The sequence below is a fragment of the Heloderma suspectum genome, chromosome 3 (genome assembly GCF_057233095.1).
Source record: "Heloderma suspectum isolate Gila_16-S chromosome 3, 16-S_ref, whole genome shotgun sequence".
Lineage (NCBI taxonomy): Eukaryota > Metazoa > Chordata > Lepidosauria > Squamata > Helodermatidae > Heloderma > Heloderma suspectum.
Genome location: NC_139460.1, coordinates 81942583 through 81967477, shown reverse-complemented (window position 1 = coordinate 81967477; position 24895 = coordinate 81942583). Strand labels below are relative to the sequence as shown.

General features: G+C 41.0%; 1 protein-coding gene across 9 annotated transcripts in view; it reads left to right on the top strand.

The window, feature by feature from the left end:
* Positions 1-24895, top strand: part of APP (amyloid beta precursor protein) — a 191234-nt gene that overhangs the window by 106806 nt on the left and 59533 nt on the right. For all 9 annotated transcript variants that reach the window (XM_084843562.1, XM_084843560.1, XM_084843557.1 and 6 more), the window contains exons 4-6: positions 4080-4192; positions 7852-8045; positions 15749-15951. In XM_084843562.1, coding sequence (XP_084699688.1) covers positions 4080-4192; positions 7852-8045; positions 15749-15951 — 510 coding nt within the window. The remainder of the gene's footprint in view (positions 1-4079; positions 4193-7851; positions 8046-15748; positions 15952-24895) is intronic.

The following is a 24895-nucleotide window of genomic DNA, read 5'->3' as shown; positions in this document are numbered from 1 at the left end:
AAGGAAATTAAACACATTTGCAGTGCAGTCCTATACATGGATACTCAAAAGTAAGCCCCGCTGAGTTCAGTGGTGCTCCCAGGTGTGCTTATAGCAGCCTTTTCCAACCTGGTGCCATCTCCCAAACTGCAACTCCCATAATTCCCAGGCAAATAGTCTTGTTGGCTAGACATTACGGGAGTTGCAGTCCGAACACAACTGGAGAGTGTTAGGTTGGGGAAGCCTGGTTTGCAGCATTCCAGCCTTGGATATGATCAAAACAGACTGTTGGAAAATGGGATTTTCCATGCCTTATCCAGTCTATGACAAGCCTTAGAATCAAGCCAGTTTCTTTCTACAGCATGGTCACAAGAAGGAATTTGGAAGCTTTTGCTGCTATTTCTAAAATTAACCACAGTTTGCTGTGTTTAAACCCAGACAAACTGTGTTTATTAATCATGACTATGATTAGTTGAAACAAGCCAGCTTCATAAAATATACATTGAAGTTGACTTGTTTCCACTAATTATAATTAAAATTCAGGGCACAATCCTATGGGTTGCACCTTGGGTACTCGTAAGCCACTGAACTCGGAGGTTTATGCATATTATGCAGAGGGGGAGTGCCTTGTGCCTCCCGCACTGCATTTTAGCTGTATGGGTGATTTTGCCTGTCTAGCGGAAGCTTCGGGGAGGCGGAGGGATGGAGGCTGGAGTGGAGATACGAGAAAGCCTAAGCCAGCCATCCTGGCCTCTTCCCATCCCCCAAAATGCCTCCTTTCCCTCATTTCCACGCTCTATTTACTGAGCATGAAGAGGCAGCCAGCGCTGTTCTCTCTGCGCTGGCTATGAGGGGAAGGGGGATGGGGCAGGGAGCACAATCTCCTGGCTTTGAGTTCAGAGCCCCTGTCTTCAAGCATGGAGCCAGGTATCCAAAAAATCCTATGTCCCCCAGATTCTGTCTAGGACATAGGATTGCTCCCCCACCAGACTTTGTTCGATTCTCACAACATGGCAAGCTGTGGTTAATCAAAAACAAAGTGAAAGCTTCCAAACTCTTCCTTGTGGCTGTGGCTGTGTCAGAGGAAGAGTGGGGAAGCGTGTGAGCCTAGGAGGGAGGTTAGACCTCTTCCCATAATGCTAAAATATGGTTACCGTTCTGTCTGAACCAGTTCATTGGCTTGGCTCAGTCGTAAGGGTAACCGAGTGTTTAGCCCTATGTAAATGAGATTTATTGAAATAAATCAATAGCCTTGGGTTCAAGTGCTTCCCCTCCCCTTCTTATATGCAAGGGGAGGAAATGTGAAGCATCCACTTCCTGGATTAAATCAACACAGCTTGTTGTTACACAATTTGTGTTTCAGAAGCCACAGATTGATCCTGACTTGTTTCAATAAATCGTGGTCTAAATTAACCACAGTGTGGCCCAGGTTGGACATAAGAGTATGTCATCGTTAGTTTAAACAAGAAGCGGATGCTTCCAATCTCCTTCTCTGGCACACACCAGAGGAGGAGGGCGAAGCACTCAGACCAGAAGCTCATGGAGGCTCATTCACGTAGAGCTAAACTATGGAAACATAAAAACATGAACCGATTCCCCCACCCCCTCAAGCCATCAGCATATTATGCTTTTCAGGTCTGACAACATTGCAGTGCTTCATATAAGCAATAGAGTTTGTCTGCTCTGTGATTACAACTCTGAATTGGAATTGCACTTTTAGATTCTTGGTCCTGATTGTAACTACTGGAATATCTGTACTGCAACTGATCCCTCTTTAAATTGGTCTGGTGTTTAAGATCTATTTAAGTTTTAGCAAGTTAGTATCTGATCTTCCTGGCTTCTGATTTGCAGTGTGTGTCGTCATGTGGATTGGGCCCCACGGATGGCACCTAAAAACTATTATCTTCATTTGTATCTAGTTTTGCCTTATGCACATTTTCTATGTGCCTTTCTATTCTGCCTGAGTAAAAGTTGTGTTTACCCCAAAATATTTTGTACTTTTATACCCACAGAGCAACAACATCATCTGAATATCTAGGGAGCTCACGTCTGCCGCTCCTCCCACTCTGCATTGTATGGCTGTAAGCTTCTGAGTCCAGAGGCTTACAGCCATCCCTATAGGGTTGTGCCCTTACTGAAACATTAATAAAAAATGTTTGCCATGATAAAAGACACTCACGTTGCAATACAGTAATAAAAAGTGGGGTGGAAGGGGATGATCCCCATTTTATGTACAGTCATATAATTGCTTGCAACCCATGACTTGGTCATACCAGTATTTGCCATCAATGGCCTAGTTTGGATGTCACACTACACTATGGTTTAGTGTTACATGAGCAAGCCTCAGGCTCGTGCACTATGGCTCCCTTCTCTTCTGGCACAGCTACAAGGAGGAGATTGAAAGTTTTGGGTATGTCTGATCCTTAAAGTGTGGTTAATCATAACTGTGATTGATTGAAACAAGCAGACTTCATAAATTACAGTTTGACATTCACTTCTTTCAGTAATAAACCATAGTTAAGGCTAACCACAGCTTGACTGGACTTGGACATAATGCTAAACTGAGGTTAGCTAAAAACAGAAGTGAAAGCTTTCAGTCTTGCGGCTGCACTGGAGGAGGGGAGGGGAGGAGGGCCGACGAGCCTGAGGTTCATTCGTATAACACTAAGCCATAGCTTAGCATTAAGTCTGAACAAGGGCAGTGTGAGTAGGTGGAAGAGATTATAGTTGAAATGGGAAGCAAACTACTCACTGTGCTGTCGTCCTTCATTCTGAACAACTGTTGTATGAACAGCTTTAGGAAGTATGAATTGCAGTTACATCATGTTCTTGCTGCCTGGCTGCAAACACCCACACAGATAGTCTTTTTCATATTCTTCACATAACTTTGTATAAGCCTGTTTCTTCACTATGCATCACTTTTGTAATTAAGATGGATCGTGAGTGCCAAACTTGCCAGAAAATGACAACAGCTGCAGGGGAATAAATCACTCTGCTTATCAATGAATAATCTCTATACCCACAAGCAGGGCAGACATGTATTCCCACTTTCCCAGGTGATACGCTAGCATCGCTGCGTTGATATAATCCAGTATGTGGATCTCATTTGATCCACATTTGATCCACTGCATTTATAAGTGCGGTGTTCAAAGAGAGGTAGTGTTCTTATCGCAATGCAACGCTGGGGGCCTTATCCTCTGCCTCTGTGAAGAACTGGCTTATGTTGTACAGTAGACAACTGGTTAATTCAGAAACAAATTGATGGGCGCTCAGTGGTATTAGTCTTCTGCTAGGTCCACTTCCTGTGTCCCAGTGCTTGTTCCCACTGATAGAAGGAGAGTTCTGCTCATGGAAGGACCTGTTTCATGAACAGATTTCTCTCTCCTTGAAAGGAAGCACCTTCCGTTCATGGAACAAAAAAACTGGATCCAACCCAATGTTTGTTTGTAGTAGTGCTCCCACAAGTCTTCCTCATGACAACAAGAATAATACTAAGGCGATTATTGTAATTGGCTGCTCAGGCATAAGACGGATTATAGGCAAACCCACATCTCACTTGTCAGTAGTCACTATTACATTTCTCATCACTTTGGCTCCTCTGTTACCCAGGTTATGTTTCCAACATTTTAAATAAAAGGTAAAAGGTATGGCCTTATCAGCTCATTTCAAGTAGGGATATCGGATCCACCATCCAGTATTCCATTACGATCTCTCCACACAAGCACAAATGAACAGAATTTGAAACTACCAGTTTTCATTGTATAAAATACTTCATTTCTAGCCTTTTGGACTGCCAAGATAGGTGTGTAACTGAATAGGTAATGCCTGGCAGCATTGCAGAAGAAAGAGAGTTAATTTGCTATTCGATTTTTTTTGTTTTTCAATCAAAGACTATATGGCCATACCATGCATTTGAAGTAGCTACTTAATTCATTGAGGAACATGAAAAAAAAATCCTCACTGTTAATTACGATGTGACTTGCTCCACAGGGAACCTTCCTGATATCAGTTAGTATGATGTTTACTTATAAGCTACTGCACTGAAAACTATCCATTCAAAATTATAACAAAATGAAGACATTGCCTTATTTTTGTTTCAGTTGGAGAATTTGTGAGTGATGCTCTTCTGGTGCCAGATAAGTGCAAGTTCCTTCACCAGGAAAGGATGGATATATGTGAAACCCACCTGCATTGGCATACAGTTGCTAAGGAGGTATGTTATAACTGGTATCTTTCAGTTTCTAGTGATTCTTCTTTCAATTTGCATTCTTTTCCTTATGATTAAAAATGTGGAACAGAGTATCTTGGAAGAAATAGGGAATATGTGGTTATATTTAGAACTATTGTTTTGTGTATCTTTATCGGCAGGTACCTTTTTACATCCAGGTACTTAATACGTTCTTGTTGTGGCTGTTGTTTTTTGCTTAATACTGCCAAATTCCAAGGGGATGTATAAAAATAAAATTCAGCAAATAGAAGAGAAACTATTAATTGACATGTAGTGAATTAAACTAGCAAAGACTTGGAACCAGATCTATCGACTTCCCATTATATTCCACATGAGATCACTTGGAATATCTTAGACAAACATCCTTGACTCTCAGCTGTCAACTTAGAAAAGTTGTCAAACAAATGGCAAGGGCCAGAGTCATACCCTGGAAATGACCTCTGTCTCCATGGTAAAGGTGCTGCAGTAAATCATCAGCTGTGACCTACAACCATCTTTGAATGATGACACCCTGAATAAAGGAGTAGATGGAAGACCCATGAGAGAGCCACCCAACTTGAAACTGCTGCCTACTGCAAACAAATTACTGCAGGACACCAACATCAGTGCACAAGGTCCTCAATAAACTGTCTTTTGATGAACATTGAAAACTTCATTCCAGCATTGCCATCTACAGTAATCAAGGTTCCTATATAATCTCAACAGTGACCAGCTGCAGTCTCCATAAGCCAGTTTCTCTTCACGAAAGAGAATGGATGGTCATAATTTGGATGTGAAGAACAAAAATACATTCAACGTGTGAAAGGACACTTTTTAACCTAACTGGTCATTCCATCAAGGACCGCAAAATGGCTTTCTTCAGACAAATTCAGGTGAAAGTATGGAACATGAGGTGGCAGAACAAGAATGGATAAAAAGTTTTAATTGTGTGAACTGAGGTCTCAACAGGCAACATGGATTCCATTCTCATTATAAAACTTGATGGAAGAAATAAACGTGGCCTGCTTTAAGATAACGATTCCACATAACGCTTTATTTTAAAATATAAATGATTGCTTTTATAAGTTCACTGTTCCTTACAGTATCTTACAGTATCTTACAGTACCTTACATTTTCTCAGTATCTGAGAAAATGGGCTATACCCTACACAAAATACGTGGCCATTTTTAAGGTGCTAAAAAGAGCAAATATCTTAAAACAAGAAATAAAAAACACAGACTGAGTTCCACAATTGAGATTACCATGAGAATCTTGAGATGATAGTCACGGGTTTGAGTGTACTTCCTGTCCCTATTATTTTGTGTCTATTTACTGTTTGTAGAGTAAGTAGGCTTAGGACACAATCTTATTAGAATGTATGCCTTTGTAGAAGGGATTTGCTGTTTATTGTTTTACTCTATACAGTGCCTAGGATTGCTCCCTTAGTGGATGTTTCATGTTTGATTGTGTCTGTGGGAAATGCTGCATAGAAAACCCATTTAAGGGATAACTTAAAAAATTTAGGGAGCAATCCTATGGCCACTAGACACTGTCTAGGGGGACGTAGGATATGCTTCTTTCCGGGAACCGACCTCGGAGCCAGCGCTCCGAGGCCGGTTCCCAGAAATAAGACCTCTCCCCTCGTCTGTTCTGCCTCAGAGGCAGCGCGGAGAAGCTCCGTCCTCTGCACTCAGAAGAGGAGTGCAGAATGACTGAAAAGGGGCATTCCGGGGGGGGGGGTTGTTCCAGGGCAGGGAGAGAGGAGCTGTGCATACGACACATCCTCTGCAAAGAATATTATATCCGTAGTAGTTACTATCTAATCCTTTTAAACTGGAGCTTCCTTCTGACACACACACACACACAGGTATTTATACTATGTAGTTCACCCAATCCTTGCTCAAAGATTCTATAACGTTGTTTCAAAACATTGAACTAACACAAGATTAGAATTGTCGGGTTAGAATGATAACTTGCGAGGCTGAGCATTTTGTTTTCAGCAGCTGCTGGGTTGATGCCACAGGGAGGCTTACAATGCAAGCCTGGCAGAGTTATTGGGCAGTATCCAATGCGACACTGCCGCTAACGTAAATTGCGTTGCGCTAGCATAAGCAGCCTCTAGCCAACAGTGTTAGCTGGCATGACAGGTTTTCCCGGTGGGGCCATATTGGATGTTGCCTGTCCGTTCCCCCCTTCTTGTACTCTGTGATCTGTTAATCAGAAAGATACTGCTGATGCATAGAGGCTGCTCTTCTGGCCATCAAGTTTAACTATAGCTACTAGCCATGTCTTCCATGAACTTGCCCATTTTTTTTTTAAACCCATACAAGCTATCATAATACCCAATGGACTCGAGTTCTGAAAGTTCTAAACCTTCCTTTTGTTTGTTGTCTTGGATACTGGTACTTTTTTTGAGAGAGAGAGAGAGAGAGAGAGAGAGAGAGAGTCAGTTATTTGCCGTTAGCTCTTTCCACACCATTTGTGATTCTACTAATATGTATCATTCTCCATTGTCACTTTTTTTTTTAGTTTCTTCACTAATATTGCATTTGTTGTTGTTCTTCATTGCCTAGCCATATTGATCGTATGTTTTCAGAAAGCTTTCCACTGTGACCTTCCCTGAATTTGTTTCTGTGTAGTTTCAGTCAGTTCAAGATGTATTGGGAAATGTGTAAGGATGGTATTCTCCCCCCGCCCCCCAGTGTGATTTGCTTTTCATGATCAACATGAATTTCATATGACATTTTTCTTGTCTAATCATCTATCCTGGAGATAATCTTCTGGAACTAGCTTTTTTTTCTCTGTCAGCTTTGGATATTAGTATTATGGATATTTTAGTGTCCTTGACAAACACAGGCAATTTGCTTTAGCCCTGTCTCCAGTTTAGTTTAAATATACATTATTAAAAGACTCTGACACAGAGACTTGTGGGAATCTTTTATGGTATCTCTACTTTCAAAATAGATCATATATTGAAACTCCTTAAAGCAGATCCTGGAATGTAATATTAATTGTGCTCCATGCAGCCCAGACATTTTACAAATCTTTCTTTCCCCTCTTCTACTCTTGGGGGCGGGGGGGATATTTAAATAGCTCTAGGCAAGTGGCCGACGTGGTCAAACTAGATGAAATGTTAAATGTGTGATTGCATTTCCATATCTTTCCCTTTTTAAAAACAGTAGCTGTAAGGGGGAAACATTCTGGATTGAGTCTGGAGGGTTAAACCCTTGCCCTCTGTGCTGTTTTCAGGATTAAAATCATCTCTCCCTCCCCCATGTGTGTGTGGGGGTTCATTGGGGAAAATGGCATGGGGTGGGAGGAAGGAGGAGACAGAAGGGGGTGGTATATGAGCCTGGGAGCTAGCCAGGCTTGTTCCTGCAATACTAAACCATGGCTTAACATTATGTCTGAACACAGCCCATGTGTTGTACTGCTGTGTACATAACCCACAGCATTATATGACAGAGCTACTCTGTGTGGCATGTTAGAGCCACCACCACTATGCGGAAGTGTTTCCAGAGCCTCTCTCTATGTGGCTGCTCAAGCGTTTGAATTGATGCCAGCTCTACATGCTGAATCTGCTAGTCAGTCTGTAGGAAATCTTTTTAAACAGTTTTCTTGTTGTGTAACAGTCTCTCTCTCTCTCTCTCTCTCTTTGATTTTAGTCCTGTAGTGAAAAGGGTATGAATCTGTATGATTATGGCATGCTACTGCCTTGTGGAATCGACAAGTTCCGTGGCGTGGAGTTCGTTTGTTGTCCAGTAGCAGATGAGAGTGACAATACTGATTCAGCTGAGGCTGAAGAAGATGACTCTGATGTCTGGTGGGGAGGTGCAGATGCAGACTATGCAGATGGCAGGTAAGACATCTACTCCGCCCATCATCAGGCGATTCATTGTGCTGAAAGGTACTCTGGAGGCGGCGGGGGGGGGGTCAGGGATGGCCGTTGAATCTTAACGAGAGGGCTCTCTCACCAAGCATCTCTGGCCAAAGGATTGTGAATACTGTGTGAGTTACAAACATGCAGCCCAATTGAGAGCATGTTTACTTGGAACCAAGTTCCAGTAAGTTCAATGGGAGCTGCAAGCAAAGCTGTATTCAGGAATCACACCACTGCTGTGTGTGTGAATTCAACACTGATTTTCCAGAATTCTAAACTGAGTGAGGATCCTATATGAGAAGACTAGGCTTCCCTCTATTGTGTCCATGCACTCCTGAGAGCCACTGCTCACAAATGGGGCCTTCCCGCTTCTAAAAGTAAAGCAAAACAAACGGAAATGCTTGTTTGCAGAATGGAGTGGAGCTCGCAGAAGCGAACCCCACTGACTGTCCCAAACTGGAAACTAGCATTTCCACTCATTTCTAGGGTTATTTTTTTTTGTGAGAAATGGATTGTCCTTTCCGTTTGCGAGCAACACCACAGTAGACAAAGCTTCAGGCTAATACGACTTTATTTTGCTAGAGACTGGCCTCTCTGCAAATGCAGATTCAAAGAAACTCTCAGACTGCCCCAGGCCCTAAACAACTAATCAACATTCCCTAAGCAGAGGAAACGAACCAGAAGGTAGAGAAGTTGCCGGCAGTTTGGGTATGAACCTCATGGCCAAGCTTGCTTCACACTAATGCCCCTCCCTTAGGGTGGCTCCCTCCTACATTGGGTTCCAAGAGTGGCTATCCCTGCTGAGCATTCTGAGCCCTGCCCCTAACTTTTCCTGCTTTGCTTTGAGACACGCCCTAGCGTCTCAAGTCACACCCCTCCTCCTCCTCCTCCTTGGAAACTTGGGTTCTCACAGTGGAGGGCAGGGGCTGAGCCTGGACCATCTGTTTGTCAAGGCTTTCAGAGGAATCTCTCCCAGTGTCTAGGTGCGCTAGGGAGTGTCCCTCCCCCAGGCTTTGATCTAGCAGTTCTAACTCTGACTGAATCAGAGCTGTCAGACATCTGAAAGGGCTGGGACACATCCCTGACAATTTTTAGAAATGTTGAAGCCCCATTGCGCAAGCAGAGGGTCCTGTGAGTGCAACAGAACCAGCAGAGGTGGAGTGGTCCCATTGGATACTGCCCCATGTCTCTGCTTTAGCACCTCATAGAATCATAGAATAGTAGGGTTGGAAGGGGCCTACAAGGCCATCGAGTCCAACCCCCTGCTCAATGCAGGAATCCAAGTCAGAGCATCCCTGACAAATGGCTGTCCAGCCTCGTCTTAAAGGCCTCCAGTGTGGGAGAGCCCACCACCTCCCCAGGTAATTGGTTCCATTGCCGTATTGCTCTGACACTCAGGAAGTTTTTCCTGATGTTCAGCCGGAATCTGGCTTCCTGTAACTTGAGCCCATTATTCCGTGTCCTGCACTCTGGGATGATCAAGAAGAGATCCTGGCCTTCTTCTCTGTGACAACCTTTCAAGTACTTGAAGAGTGCTATCATATCTCCCCTCAGTCTTCTCTTCTCAAGGCTAAACATGCCCAGTTCTTTCAGTCTCTCTTCATAGGGCTTTGTTTCCAGTCCCCTGATCATCTTTGTTGCCCTCCTTTGAACCCTCTCCATGACTTGAACTGCATTAGGGAGGAAGGCTCAAATCTGTATCACATGTTAGCCTTCAAGTGAGTGCACTCTCTGCAAGGGCTGCAGGAGGTTTATCCTCGTATAGCACAAGTAAATGTTTGAAAGTGCCTTACGTCACATGTTGGCTTAGTTCTACATGGTGCCCCCCATGCCAGGTGATCACATTTGGTGAAAGGGTAGTTGATTCTAGCCACTCTCTTACAACTTCTGGCTGCAAAGCTGGCAGTGGCAGCTCTCTCTTTCATAGAGAGCTATTATGCTTTATCCTGTTGTTTACTAGTAAAGGTGGTGGGGGGGGTCTTGTTGTATAGTTTTAAATATCTTAAGATATTTAAAGATATTTCTCACTATCCATCTAACTCTAACTTTAAAGGAACAGTATTGCTTTGTTTTTTGTTAAGCTGACAGTCTTCTTTAAATATACATTCTAATCCCTGTTCATAATGAAATGTTAAAATGGTATTCATTAGAATTGGGTTTTAGCCATAGTACAGTGAAGAGAATCAACATATGCCCCCAAAACTATGAAATTTTAGATTAGTATTTGTTTGTGTTTAATCTGTGCATTTGGAAAAGTTTTATTTCAAAATCTGCTTCTAGGTAACAGAAGCTGGTCTTGACTTAAAGAATATTATACACTATTGGTGTCCAGTTCTGAGAACACCAATTATTTCACTACATTGGTTCCTATTGGACATAGTACTGCTTATACATTTTTTCGCTTGTATCCTTTTTTTTGCCTTTTTGTGATAATGAATATGAAATCACATAGACACTGATCATCTATTCAGAACTGCACTGCTGAGAATATTTTAAAATCCAGTGCTCCTTCGCCTCAGACCCCAGTCTAAAATTCATCTTCCAGAAATCTAGTAAGATAGTTCCAGGTGTGTGTATGTGAGTGTATTCAGATCCCTAATGTAGTATGTGAACTTGCCCTGAAGAAAGAAAATTGCATCGTGGGAATTAGCAGCTGCAATGACCGAGAAACAGAAGGATACACAGAAGGATACACAGATTTGTCATATTTCAAGATCAGGCATGGGGCTTAGGTTAATATTCTCCCCCATGAGTGCTCACCTCTGTACTATTTAGGGGCCAATAGATTTGCTTCTAATGGGCTGTGCCCTGTACTATTCTGCATTAGCGACGATCTCTGAATAAGCTGCTTTTAAAAAGATACATAGAAAAATACTATATTTGGAGTCGTCATCTCTTATTTTTCCGAAAGCACAAATGTTAAACTGAGTAAACAAGAAGATAATGCATTATTATTTGAAATTGGCATAAGTTGGCAGAGAACCTAGGCACATCAGTAGACTTAGAAATGCATTTAATGGATTGTATAATCCAATTATTTTAAAGATTTGAGTCCTGAGAGCGATGCAATAGGAATCTTTGAGAAACTGGTAATGCTTTTTTTATGTATATGCAGAGGTGTCTTTTCTCCTCCCCCCCTGAAAAAAATGATTTTTAAAGAAAATATCTTGCTGTTGTATTTAAAAGCCCTTCATCTATTTCAGTATGAACTACTGTACATTTATAACTTAACTGGATTTAGAATATTAAAACTGTAACCTGCTTTTGAATTCTGGCATGCTCACTGGGTGGTCGATCAGAGCGGTTGCTTGAGGAGCAAAAGGTTGCCAGCTGTGGCCCAATTGCAGGAGGAAAGCAGGGGAATGAACCTTTAAAATTTAGGGAAGGGCCCTGTGGTAGAGCACATGCCTTGCTTACAGAAGGTCTCAAGTTCAATCCCTAACATCCAGGACAGGCTGATGGCTCCAATTTCAGTGGGGCAAAGCTTCCATTCTGGGTTTTAGTTACAACCAGCCAGAAGTCTAAAGGAGCTATCCAAAGTGCTGAACCCTCTCCCCAAAATGGATCCAGCACCTTGGATAGATCATTTAGACTTCTAGCTAACTAAAACCCATGTAATGTCTACCCCACTGAAACTGGAGTCACCAGCCTTCCCTGCTAACGTCTCTAGGTACAGCTGAGAAATATTCTTGTCTGCAACCTTGGAGAGCCGCTGCTAGGCAAGGTGGACCAGGGATGAGGAACCTCTGGCCAGCGGGCCAGATCCAGCCTGTGGAGGTTTCGCATCTGGCCCACAAGCTTCTACCAGCCCAATAGTCAGTGCCAAATTAGATGGACGAATAGTCTGGCTTGATATCAGGCAGGTTCTCAGGTCCTAATTTTGAACAAAGTCTCTCTCCCCACCCCACCCCCTGCATTGTGGCCTTAATTATGTGATCATAAGGTACTTCCTCTTTGATATATATTTCTTTATTATTTACAGTAGGGATGTCCCTCTTGTGTATTCTCTATTTCCAGTAGTGCTTTCAGGGCTGCACAACCTAACTCCTTTATAAGTGGGCTGGGCTTCCTAATAAATGTGATGCCACTTAGTGACATTGCTGAAGTTTGAAATGCAAAGTTGTCCCGCTAGTAATGCTCAGAAGTCTGATGAAGCAAGCATTATCCCCCCCACCAAGTTCTTTCACAGTGGGAATGTAACCATGATTTCTACACATCTGCTAACAAAGCAGCATTGAGGCTGCTTTGTTGGCTCATGCTCAAAAGTATATATCTTCAATTGAGGCTTCGCTGTTGGCTGTTATTTATTTATATAACACCATCAGCATGTGTGGTTCATTACAAATTAAAAGAGGACAGATCCCTGCCCCAAGGAGCACGTAACTTAAAATTCAGCACACGAGAAACTACAGAGGAAGGGGAGGGAAGTAGAGGCTGGAGAAGACAGAGATAGCCTAGCTACAGTTATCCATGCTCTGATAACTTCTCGTCTGGATTACTGCAGTGCGTTATACGTGGGGCTGCCTTTGAAAACGGTCCGGAAACTTCAACTGGTCCAAAATAGGGCAGCAAGATTGTTAACAGGGACTGGCCTGCAAGCTCATATTACGCCAGTACTTTTCCAGCTGCACTGGCTACCAGTCCATTTCCGGGCCCGATTCAAAGTGCTGGTGTTAACATTCAAAGCCCTTAACGGCTTGCGGCCAGGTTACCTGAAGGATCGCCTCCTCCCATATGTGCCTGCCCGGACCTTAAGGTCATCATCAGCGGCCCTTCTCCGTGAGCCCCTGCCAAAGGAAGTGAGGCGGGTGGCTACTAGGAAGAGGGCTTTTTCTGCTGTGGCACCCCGGCTGTGGAATGAGCTCCCTATTGAGGTTCGCCTGGCGCCTACATTGTATTCCTTTCGGCGCCAGGTGAAGACCTTTTTATTTTCCCAGGCATTTTAGCTTTCTAAATTTTTATCTTTGCAGTTTTAAATCTGTATTTTAAACTCCTGCACTGCTGCTAGATTTTATTGTGGTTGTATTGTTATATTGTGGTTTTAATATTCTATATATTTTAAATTGTTTTATTGTGTGTTTGGTTTTTAATTTTTGTGAACCGCCCAGAGAGCTTTGGCTATTGGGCGGTATAGAAAATAAATAAATAAATAAATAAATAAATAAATAAGACAAGGAAGAGATGTGTGGTTGTTTCACTTACATGTTAAGGGCTTACTTGGTTAAGGGCTTAGTTGCAGTGTGGCATGGAAACTAGGAGACTGAGTTATGGATCATGTGCTCTCTGACATAGCTGGGGCATTTCAATCAAACCCCAAAGAGCTGTACTGTTGATGTGTGGGGTAACTCTTTTCTTGCCCAAATTCTGAAAACACTCTTTTCCTTACAAGTTCAGCTATGGGCAACATGTTCATGATTTAAAAAAAAAAAAATTGTATAGGGATCCTGGAACCAGATAACATTGCTTCATTGCCCTTGGTCCATTTTTAATTTATAGTATCTTTGGTTTTTAAAAAAGTGTTTTTGAAATGGACCTGAAAATTTGCTGACAATCACTCATCTGCCTCAACCAAATTCAACTCTCTTCCCCTTAAGCTTGTTGGGGCACCTTCAGTTTTGCTGCCACTATTTATTAGTTCCATTTCACTCTGAAACATGTATGTATTCCAGTGACATATATGTATTCTCTCATATGCTTGCTAAGAATTATCACCTGAAAAACATTAATTAATACTTTGAAACTGCCACATTTGCCTAATACTGTAAATGCAATCGACATACATCCATTTTTACTAATAAACTTATAAAATGGAAAATTTTCCACAGAAAAACAAAGTACTAGAAAAATGTTCGCGCTACATCACTGAAAGTTTTCCAGATAATGCAGCAGCTGTCATATTGTGAATTAAATGACATGTAGCCTGATGTTTCCTTGGAAGTACACAGGAACTTAGGAAGCTGCCTTATACCAAGTCAGACAGTTGGTCCACCTAGCCCAGGTGTATATTATTATTATTATAAGAAAAACACAACACAACAACAACAACAGAAACACAACAACAATACACGTACATTAAAATATCTCTTAAGATTGTAAGATATCTACCTTTGGCTCCCCTTACACAACAAATGCTTATTATTATTATTCTCTAGTTCTTGTCTTAGTTGTATATCATACATTGAGTTCACAGACATTATCTCCTTTCTCCTAATTTCAACAGAAAAAAGAGAATCAACCATCTCAGAGTTCAAAATCCACATAAATAGATAACATTTGTATCTATTTCTTGTACAAATTCTATAAAAAGTTTCCAAACTAACATAAATTTAGTTGTTGACCCTTCTTTAATTATAATAGTAAGTTTTGCCATCTCTGCCAGTTCCATCATTTTGATGATCCACTCGCTCACAGTTGGTATTGTTTCATTCTTCCACTTTTGTGCATACAGTAACCTTGCAGCCATTGTCATGTAGAGAAAGAGGGTTCCCCCCTTCTCTTTTACATGTTTATCTGTTAGTCCCAATAAAAATAGCCCAGGTATTGTTGACACTGACTGGCATCAGCTCTTCAGGGTTTGAGGCAGAAATCTTTCCTAGCTCTACCTGGGGATGCTGGGGATTGAACCTGAGAGCTTCTGCATGTAAAGTATGTGCGCTTTCAATGAGCGGCAGGCCTTCCCCACTGTGCCCAGTGGAGTTTTCTCATAGTTATGTGTGCATACTACTAATGTAGTCTTCCTTTCCACATGTGCAGTCAATTCAGGCATTAAGGATATGTCTACAACAGAATGAGGGGTAGATCACAGCAGCTATTCCAATGATGTATGTCAGGTACATCATGCAACACCCCCCCACACACACACAAACACACACAACTGGTTTAGGCATATCTTAAATGTTTTTTTCTCGACTAGAAAGGAACACCACATGAGAGCTGAAGTCTCATGTACTCTTTTAGTAGAGACCTGTCCTTCATCAGTTCTCCACCTGCAGGTGGATCATTAGATCGTGATGAGGTGAAGTAGTAGATTGTGTGGAGGTGAAGTAACTCTTGGAATTTCACATGTAACTTTCCTTCAGATACCGTGGGCTGATGTCCTGAATGACCCTCACTGTAGCCATTGTCCACAAGCTCTCTGTGAGATTTATTATTTATTTGAAACAATGTATTCTGAAATGGTGACTTTAGACATACCTGCCTATGCAGAAATAGCCAGCAAGAGATACCCTGTTTCTTCCATGAGTTGGTGGTGGAGCCTCGATTTTGCACCTGTCCAGTCCCAGAATCTTTACATAAGAACAATTTTATAGACCTCAACTGTCTGGCCTATTTCATCTGTTTAATATGACCCCACCTTTGTAAATAATGTTGTCCATAACCTTGATGTGTGGAGCCTGGTCAGAGGTTTTTGCCAAATATTTCCTCCTGAAGGAGAGAACATTGATTCTCAACTCTGTAACAGATTTCACAAAGACAAACGTGGCATGGCTATTATGACTGCTGTTTATTTCAGAATAAACCACTTGCTTAATACAGAGTTTATTCCTTTTACCATTTCAAAAGCACCTATAAACTCTTGAGTTCTTTCTTTAACAAAGTTCTTATTTGTACAAAGCTGTGAAATAAGTGTGGTTTAATAATCGTACTGAGAGAGGTTTAACGAAGTCTGTTGCTGCTTGCAGTTATGACAAAGTAGCAGAAGAGCAACTAACAGAAGAAGAGGACATTGCAGATGTAGAAAATGAAAATGCTGATGATGATGATGAAGATGGCAATGAGGCTGAAGAAGAGACAGAAGACCAGTTTCAGGAAGCCACTGAAAGAACAACTAGTATTGCTACTACCACCACTACCACTACAGAATCTGTAGAAGAGGTTGTCCGAGGTAAGATGTTATTTACAGAGCATGAGATCTAAGGGACTGATCTTTGCAGTGCACATTTGCCCTTTGCTGCTAACAATGTTCCAAACAGCAAAATACGTTCTAGGTTGCTACACCCATCATGCTTTTTCACTATGATTTGCAAATTTTGTTTGTTGCTTTTTTTCTTGTCACCTCAGACTCCCGGCAGCAAACATCCTGGATCGTATTTTGAAGGTTCCCGTCTCTTTGTGCATAGATAAATAGTGATTTAAAATAGATGTGAACTTTTAATTTAAAATAGTGTCAAGCATGTGGTGAACACTTTTAGTAAGGTATGAGATGGGAAAGCATGCATGTCAGTAGAGAGTGTGCTTGCTAGGTCATCAATTTAAATGAAGCATGCAAAAATGTTATGGGCACAACCAAAATAAGCTAGTGGGCTAATATGTTTTTCCCCCCCTTTGGCCATAAATTATATTCATATTTCCATCGTTCACCAATTAGAAACAAGTACTGGGTATAAATATGAATTCAAGAATAATTATGATATTTTAGAAATAGGAGGATTAGGTAGTTACTTTTTACTAAGACAGTGGCGAAGAATGTGAAAATTTTCCATACTGTTTTTTGAAAACCATTTAAACAGTTATGAGATGAGTATGAGTATACAGAAAGAGATCTAAGCAGAGCTTTCAATGCTGTTATTATTTAGTTTATTACATTCATATCCCATCTTTCCTTCAAATAGCTCAAGGTGGATACATGTATACAAGCTTCTTCCCCTCCCCATTTTATCCTTACAACAACCCTGCAAGTTAGGCTCAGATTTCAAAATCCTGGATACCACACTAGGAAGGTCTTTTTCCTCATTCTCAGCCACTGCACTTCAAAAGTCCCTCCTCCACTGACCTTATTGGACAGGCAGGAGGACTGGTATGGGAAGAGAGAATCCTTCTCATACTATGGTCCTGAGCCAAAAATCATGCTAAAGACAATGGGCAGGATCCTTTCCCTCAGCACCCCTCAACAGGCTGTTACAGAGAATGGGAGGTCTGTGCACATGTTTCATATCTCCCATAAAGACGTCCTCCTTGCCTCAGTGAAAGAATGTGAGGTTGGAGCTTTTGTTCCTTGACAGAGTGGAGAAGGCAGACTGGATGGTGATATGGGAGGCGCTCACAGGCCTCCCATTCTATGTAATGGCCTGGCATAGTGCCTATGCCCTTGTTCTTATGCACGTACCAAGAGGAGAAGGACAAAGAACGCGTCTGCTCTGTGTATGTAGATTGCTCCACATATGAGTGCTGTACTCATGAAGGGAAAGATTGTGACTCGTATATATTTTAAGTGGCAGCCAAAAATATTCTTGCTAGAACAGTACACAAATATACTTCCATTTTCCAGGAACATAACAGGTTTCATCCTGCCTGGAGAATGACAGGTGGCAGCCTGTTATTTCATGCCCACTGGCAAACATATTATATGAAAGGTGTGTTTTTAGCAGCTGTTCCGCTTCAGTAAAATGAGAGTGAAGGAGGAAGAGAATAGTTTTGTTGGGCTGCCTTCCTGTTAGACTAGTACAATCCTTATAACCTAGAAGTATCCTGTTGTGTCAGGCTCATCTATGCTTTTATAGACTTTCAGGACATCAGGTGAGCCAAGTCTCTCTTCCACTGAGGCAGCATTCTGCTAGACATCTCTCTCCTCTTGGGCCTGTAATTTAGCTAGTGTTCAGTTCACATAAGTGTGGTTATTTGTGAGCTAGAGCACTTTACCTTCAGTTGCTAATTCCTTGCCCGTCATGGATATCACAGATGCCTGCAGCCATTGTCACTGTGTTAGTGGCCTTTTCAAGAAATTCAAAGTGACAAACCAAGATGTCCTAGGAAAACTATAAATAAAGATGTAGAGGTACATGTTGGTATTTGATTCTCACCATACTACCACAGATTTAAATAAGTCTCATTTGTATCTGATACCAGAATAATATTATTATATGATGCTATTTCAGGAAACAATCTCTTATCCCTGTGTGTTAGCCCATATGCTTGCAACAATAACTGGACAGAAAGGATCCCCAGAATATTAAACATTGTTTAATGCTGAATTACAATACAGTATACTACAATGCTTTATATTGAATCTAGCAGTTTTTATTGTATTTTTGTCAACCTGTGTACTGGTGAAAGATGACCATACTTCAGTAACCAGCCATTACAAAAGATCCGCAGTAGTTCATGTGTCATCACTATCTTGTTACATTTCATATCACTTCAATATGAGGAAGATTGATGAGTAAAAATCCAGAGTAAATACCACTTTATAAGATATGTCGGAAGTACTAAGATGCTGAGAATTTCTCTCAGTGCATTTGCAGTGTTCTCTTGTTCTTTTATCACAGTGGTTATCAGGAAGCTTCATTTCCCATTTTTAATAAGAACTAGCAAATAGCCTTTTTAAGCTTAATAGTTGCCTAAAGGGAAAGCAATCAGATACCGTGTTAAAGGATGCTACAGGTCACACTGCAGTCTTGTTAACTTGACAGCCTGTAAGTAACCATTCACCAGGTACAAGAGACTTCAGAAAAGTCTGACTGCCTATCTTTCTATGTAATGTTGCCCTGTAGTGATGTCTCCATCTATTTGAACCATTTCTTTTAAATATTTGAGAAATAAAGTGTATATCATAAATACAAAAGCTTTATTTGCAGTCAAGAATGTCAGCTGGTTCTTGAACACCTGGGTGTATGTTGAATAACACATGAAATTACTTATTCGGAGACATGTATCTTTAATGTAAGGGTTATTATGTTTAAACTGTTTAAAATTTTGGCTTTACCTCATTTACCATAGATCTGGCAGCTCTTGATATATCACTTTATTAATGACTTGGAGGAGGAGGTGCAGGGAATGCTGATAAAATTTGCAGATGATACAAAATTGGGCGGGATAGCTAATACTTTGGAAGACAGAAACAAAATTCAAAGTGATCTGGATAGACTGGCGCGCTGGGCAGAAAACAGCAGAATGACATTTAATAGGGATAAATGCCAAGTTCTGCACCTAGGAAAAAGAAACCAAATGCACAGTTACAAGATGGGCGATACATGGCTCAACAACACTACAAGCGAGAAAGATCTTGGAATTGTTGTCGATCACAAGCGGAATATGAGCCAGCAATGTGATGTGGCTGCAAAAAAGGCAAATGCTCTTTTGGACTGCATTAATAGAAGCATAGCTTCCAAATCCCGGAAGTACTAGTTCCCCTCTACTCAGCACTGGTTAGGCCTCATCTGGAGTACTGTATCCAGTTCTGGGCACCACATTTTAAGAAGGATGCAGACAAGCTGGAGATGGTTCAGGGGAGGGCGACGAAGATGATCAGGGGACTGGAAACAAAGCCCTATGAAGAGAGACTGAAAGAACTGGGCATGTTTAGCCTTGAGAAGAGAAGACTGAGGGGAGATCTGATAGCGTTCTTCACGTACTTGAAAGGTTGTCCCAGAGAGGAAGGCCAGGATCTCTTCTCGATCATCCCAGAGTGCAGGACACGGAATAATGGGCTCAAGTTACAAGAAGCCAGATTCCAGATGAACATCAGGAGAACCTTCCTGACTGTTAGAGCAATACGACAATGGAACCAATTACCTAGGGAAGTGGTGGGCTCCCCCACACTGGAGGCGTTCAAGACGAGGCTGGACAGCCATCTGTCAGGGATGCTCTGACTTGGATTCCTGCATTGAGCAGGGGGTTGGACTCGATGGCCTTGTAAGCCCCTTCCAACCCTACTATTCTATGATTCTATGCAGAATCTTGAGTCCACATCAGTACTTGCAGAAGATTATGTCAGGCTTGGAGGGCATTTCCCTGGTCCAGAGGTTGCTCACCTGTACAGAACTCCAGTGCATGCACACACAGCTGCTGCCTAGACTGAGGCTATCTCTTTGGCTGTAGAATTATGGAGAGTCCTTGAGTGTATTTCCATTATATATAAAGTGCTTCTACTAGCTGGAAGCTCAGCAAGCACATCAGAGTACTTGTAATACTCTTCATCATTTACTGTATCCTGATAGTATGAGCTCAACCACTGCAAAGATAGGTTCTAGATTAGTAAAGGGGGTTAGGGTGTCATGCCCTAAAACATACTGACCCAGTTTTCATAATCAAAACAAGTGGTTTGTTGTGAGCCTTGGTGCTTGCTGGGCGCAATTTGCATAATGACTACCCAGCCACAGCTTATTGTGTTGTCTGAACCCAGGTGGAATGGCTTGTTAGAAGGTAAACGAGCCTCAAATAACCCATGGGATGTTGCAGGGTTATTTGAGGGTTGTTTGACCCTCCAACAAGCCATTCCACCTGGGTTCAGACACGATACACTGTGGCCGGGTGTGGTTATATAAATTGCACTCACAGCAAGCCACTGTGGCTTGTTTTAATTGTGTGAACTGGCCCACTGTATCAAGTAGAGGTTCACCCATAAGAGCAAATGTTGTAAATGCAAAAAGACCAATCTTTATAAGGAGACAATCAGAGTGTATTTAACATGTATTGACAGTAAAGTGACATCAAAACTTCATATAAAGAACTAACATTTATTTATTTGTTGTTTTATCTCCCAATCGCTGAAGCTTTCTGGGCAGTTCAAAAAATCACAAGCCACAAATACAAGATGATAAAATAATAATAATAATAATAATAATAAATCTTTTAACATGCACAATTTAAAACTGTAACTCAAACGGTTACAGTAAAATACTGAACTTGATACAAACAACTTACATTAATGCCCCATCATATGCCATCAAATGCCTGGGAGTAGAGGACAGTTTTAACCTGATGCCAAAAGAATGACAGTGTTGGCACCAGATGGGCCTCAGTGGGGAGATCATTCCATAATTGGGGGGGGGGGGTACCACTGAGAAGGCCCTCTACAGATCATTTACAGTGAAGTATATACAAAAAATACATGTAGTAAAATGACATCAAAATACTATATATGAGCACTATTAGGTAATTTAAAAGTTGCATATACAGAGGCATTATATAAAGAAGGACCAGTAATTGCAAATGCAATGATGCCTATCCAGTACCTTAATCATGTAATGACGCAATCTAGGCTAACATATGGAGGGCAAAAGGTTGCTAAACCTTCAGAAGTCATTTCTTATGAGTATTAAGAAGTTTATCCTATGAACTTCCATGGAACCACATAGTTGGATGTAGTGTCTCCTACACATAAACCAGAATCTCAGTGAGGAAGAATCTGGTTTGAAATGGGCAAGTGGACTGGCACGAATATTGGTTGGGTGGGTGTGTATAAGACTGCTCTATTTCTTCATTACATGATTAAGGTCCTAGATCGACCACATTGTATTCACTGGGTTGTCCCTGTGTAATGACTCTGATTCTGTAGATCTGCAATTTTTAATTCACCTTGTAGTTACTGATATATGGTATTTTGATATTTGTGAGAGGGTTTTTTTACATCACATTACTACAAAGACAGCTAAATACATTCCGGTTGGTTTTTAAGGGCTGTTCTTCTGCCACTCCTTTTATAGCTGGTGCATGTCTATTAGGAGCATTGGTACAAGCAGCAGAAGGGAGTACTGTTATGGAACACTGAGATGCCCTTAACAATACTATGTACTGTGACTCAGAAGTCACAGAAGGTCACTTCTGTTGTTGTTCCTGTACTGCCATCAGTGTGCAGAGTAGCAACAAAAAATTGGTCCATATTCCAAGGACCTTACCATCAAATTACTGTCAAGGAATCAAAAATAAAGCTGCCAAGATCATACTCTCCTTATACATATCTGTGGTGTGACCACACTTGGAATATTGTGTACAGTTCTGGTCACCACACCTAAAAAAGGAAATTGTAGAGTTGGAAAAAGTGCAGAAGAGAGCAACTAAAATAATCAAGGGGCTAGAGCAGCTCCCCTATGAGGAAAGGTTAGAGCATCTGGGACTGTTCAGCTTAGAAAAATGGTTCAGCTTAGAAAAAAGCAAGGGGAGACATGATCTCCAATAATACCAAATTATGCATGGTATAGAGAAAGTGAATAGAGAGACATTTTTCTCCCTCTCTCAAAATACTAGAACCCTGGAGTCATCCCATGAAGCTGATTGGTTGGAGATTCAGGACAGATAAAAGGAAGTACTTCTTCATACAGCACATAGTTAGACTATGGAATTCACTTCCACAGGATGTACTGATGGCCACCAATTTGGATGGCTTTAAAAGGGGGTTGAACAAATTCCTGGAGGAGAAGGCTACCCATGGCTACTAGTTCTGATGGCTATATGTTACCTCCAGTTTCTGGGGAACATGGGCAGGAGGGTGCTTGTGTTCTGTTTATGGGTTGCACTTGAGTCCTGTTTATGGGTTTCCTGTGGGCAGCTGGTTGGCCACTGTGTGAACAGAATGCTGGACTAGGTGGACCCTTGGTCTGATCCAGCATAGCACTTCTTCTGTTCTTACATTTAGAGCGGGGTGGTGGTAGAAGACAATAGAGCAACCTGAGAGAGAGGCAAGGAATTAACAGGAACAAATGTAAGGTCAGCGGCATTATTAAGACATTGCTATTAACACGGAGCATTTCCATCAAACATGAGAAAGGAGAATTCGCCTATCATTCTGAAGTTATATACGCATGTGTATTTTGAAACACGTATCAGTAAGGAGCAGTTGTCGAAGATCCATTAACAAGTGAGGTGCTTATGAATACAGTGCACATAGCAAAACCTTCAAGATAGTACTCTTCTCGTTGTACAGTAACTATTTGATTCCTTCGTTTGAAATGAGTATTTCATGAAAAATAAAATAGAAGGGTTTTTAAAAATATACTATGGTAAATAGAATGACGATATATTTCAAGCTCAATATATTACTACTTAATTCATATCCTAATTATTCTCTTCTTGTAGCCTAAAATAAACATTTGGAAGTGAAATTCAATCTTGATTGTTTGGTGTACAAATTACAATTTTAAGGTATTTAACTCTGTTGAAAAAATTGTTCTTTGGCACTGCATTTGAAACAAATAATTTAATTTTCTTCACTTAACTGCCTGCTGGGAGAGTATTACTGCGATTGTGTAGCTGATGCCTAAGCTTTATTCTTAAAGCCTGTGCCAGCTCCACAGCTGCCTCCAGATAATTAAAAAAAAACTTGTGAAAATAGCTTTTGTCTTGGGTATTAAAATTAGCATTTGGTTTCTATTTTTAAGCATATTTTTTAGAATTAGTTGTTTTCTTCCTGTTCGCTTTAACTTGGAAACTCCATTTAGGAAACAAGGCAATAATCCTATACCCACTTACTTGGGAGTAAGTCCCATTAAGACTTCCTTTTGAATAGACATCTATAAGATTGTGCTATAAGTCCTTAGGCAGGTACTAGCTTTTTAACTAAGGGAATGCTCTGCTAAAGCTTGTATTTTCAAAACACTTGTGTGGCACTGACTTCACATCTACATTTACTCATCCTCCTATGTTGTACAGATATATGCAATCCAGTGCTAAGAATCTGAATATTAACACCATTCACTGAACCCTTATGTGCAGCTAATATTTTATCAGATTTTTCCAAGAGCGGGGGAGTGATTCACTACCTTACTGTAGTAGACAGCAGTTGGGCTGAGAAATGTGGGGTTTATAACTATATGATGCACCTTAAACATATGGTCTTGTGCACTGCTTGGCAAGGGTGCAGTGGGCAGAGTAGGACTGAATACCTCTTGTAAAAAAAGGTGGCAGAACATGGGCATTTTTCTTTTATGTGCGATACAAATGCTAGGGAAATACACATAACTTTTATCAAGCACAGTGATCCTTCACCATGTTCTCCATCGATGTGGGTAGTATAGATTTGCCAAAATATTCACAGCAGGGGAGAAATTTGGGAGAAGAGAAATGTTGCTTGGAGTGTCATTAAGATGTTAATAATTGTACAGAAATTTAAAATTAAATACATTATGTGAAAAGAACTGTGGAATAAGATAAATAGCTTAGGTAAAACAGGGTTGTGAAGTCCCTTTTGAGAATGGCCAAGCATAGCCAGTAGCAAGTGCCTCTTAGCGGCATTAGTTAAGGGGGAGGGGAAATAGGGCATATCCACAAGAGTTTAAATATAAGTGGTCTTGGCTAGTACATCCTGGATTATGACCTAGGAACATATAGTAATGGAGGAGGAGGGGGAGGAGGAGGAGGAGGATTATTTAATAATTAATTAATAAGGTATTGTTGCTGTTCTTATTATTAGTTCAGTTCTTAATGATGTATAAAGAATCAAACTGATGACAAAACTCAATTTACAATTTAGCACAAATTTAAGTGAACAAATATGTGAGGAAAAAGGGATAAAGAAGGACTATGAAAGTAATACCATTTAATACCATGAAGTTTTTACCAATGAAAATGTAAAATATTTTATTTTTCCTGTTTGGAACGTTACTGGTAAAGGGCTACAGATAAGTACACCGGTGAGTAGTTGAATTCTAATCTGAGCATATAGATCTTTATCATGACAGATTTTAGTTCTGAGATAAATATCGTAGCTAGCTTAAATTTTAGTGAAAATTAGTACAAAAGCAACAAAATGAATTCAGAGGTTGTAGGTGCATGACATATTCCAGGGAGGTACGGTCCCGTTTCATACACAGAAACATAATACCTGGGTTTTAAGTGCATATTTGAGCCTGTCATTCCGTATCAAGTGTAATTTCCACAGTTACTCATCTTTCATTAGTTGTACCAGTTCTGGGAAAATCGCTTTCAGAAATCGCTTTCACTTTATTTTTAATTTTTTTTCTGAGGCATGATTTTGTAATGTGGTGATGCATTAGTATTTCCAGAGAAGACAACTGTGTTCAGCTTCTGCCCGGTGGACTTCAGGCCCTGGACTGATACAAGAACAGCAGGTTTTGGTTTAAATATGGTTTAAGCAGTAGGTTCTTCAATGATGT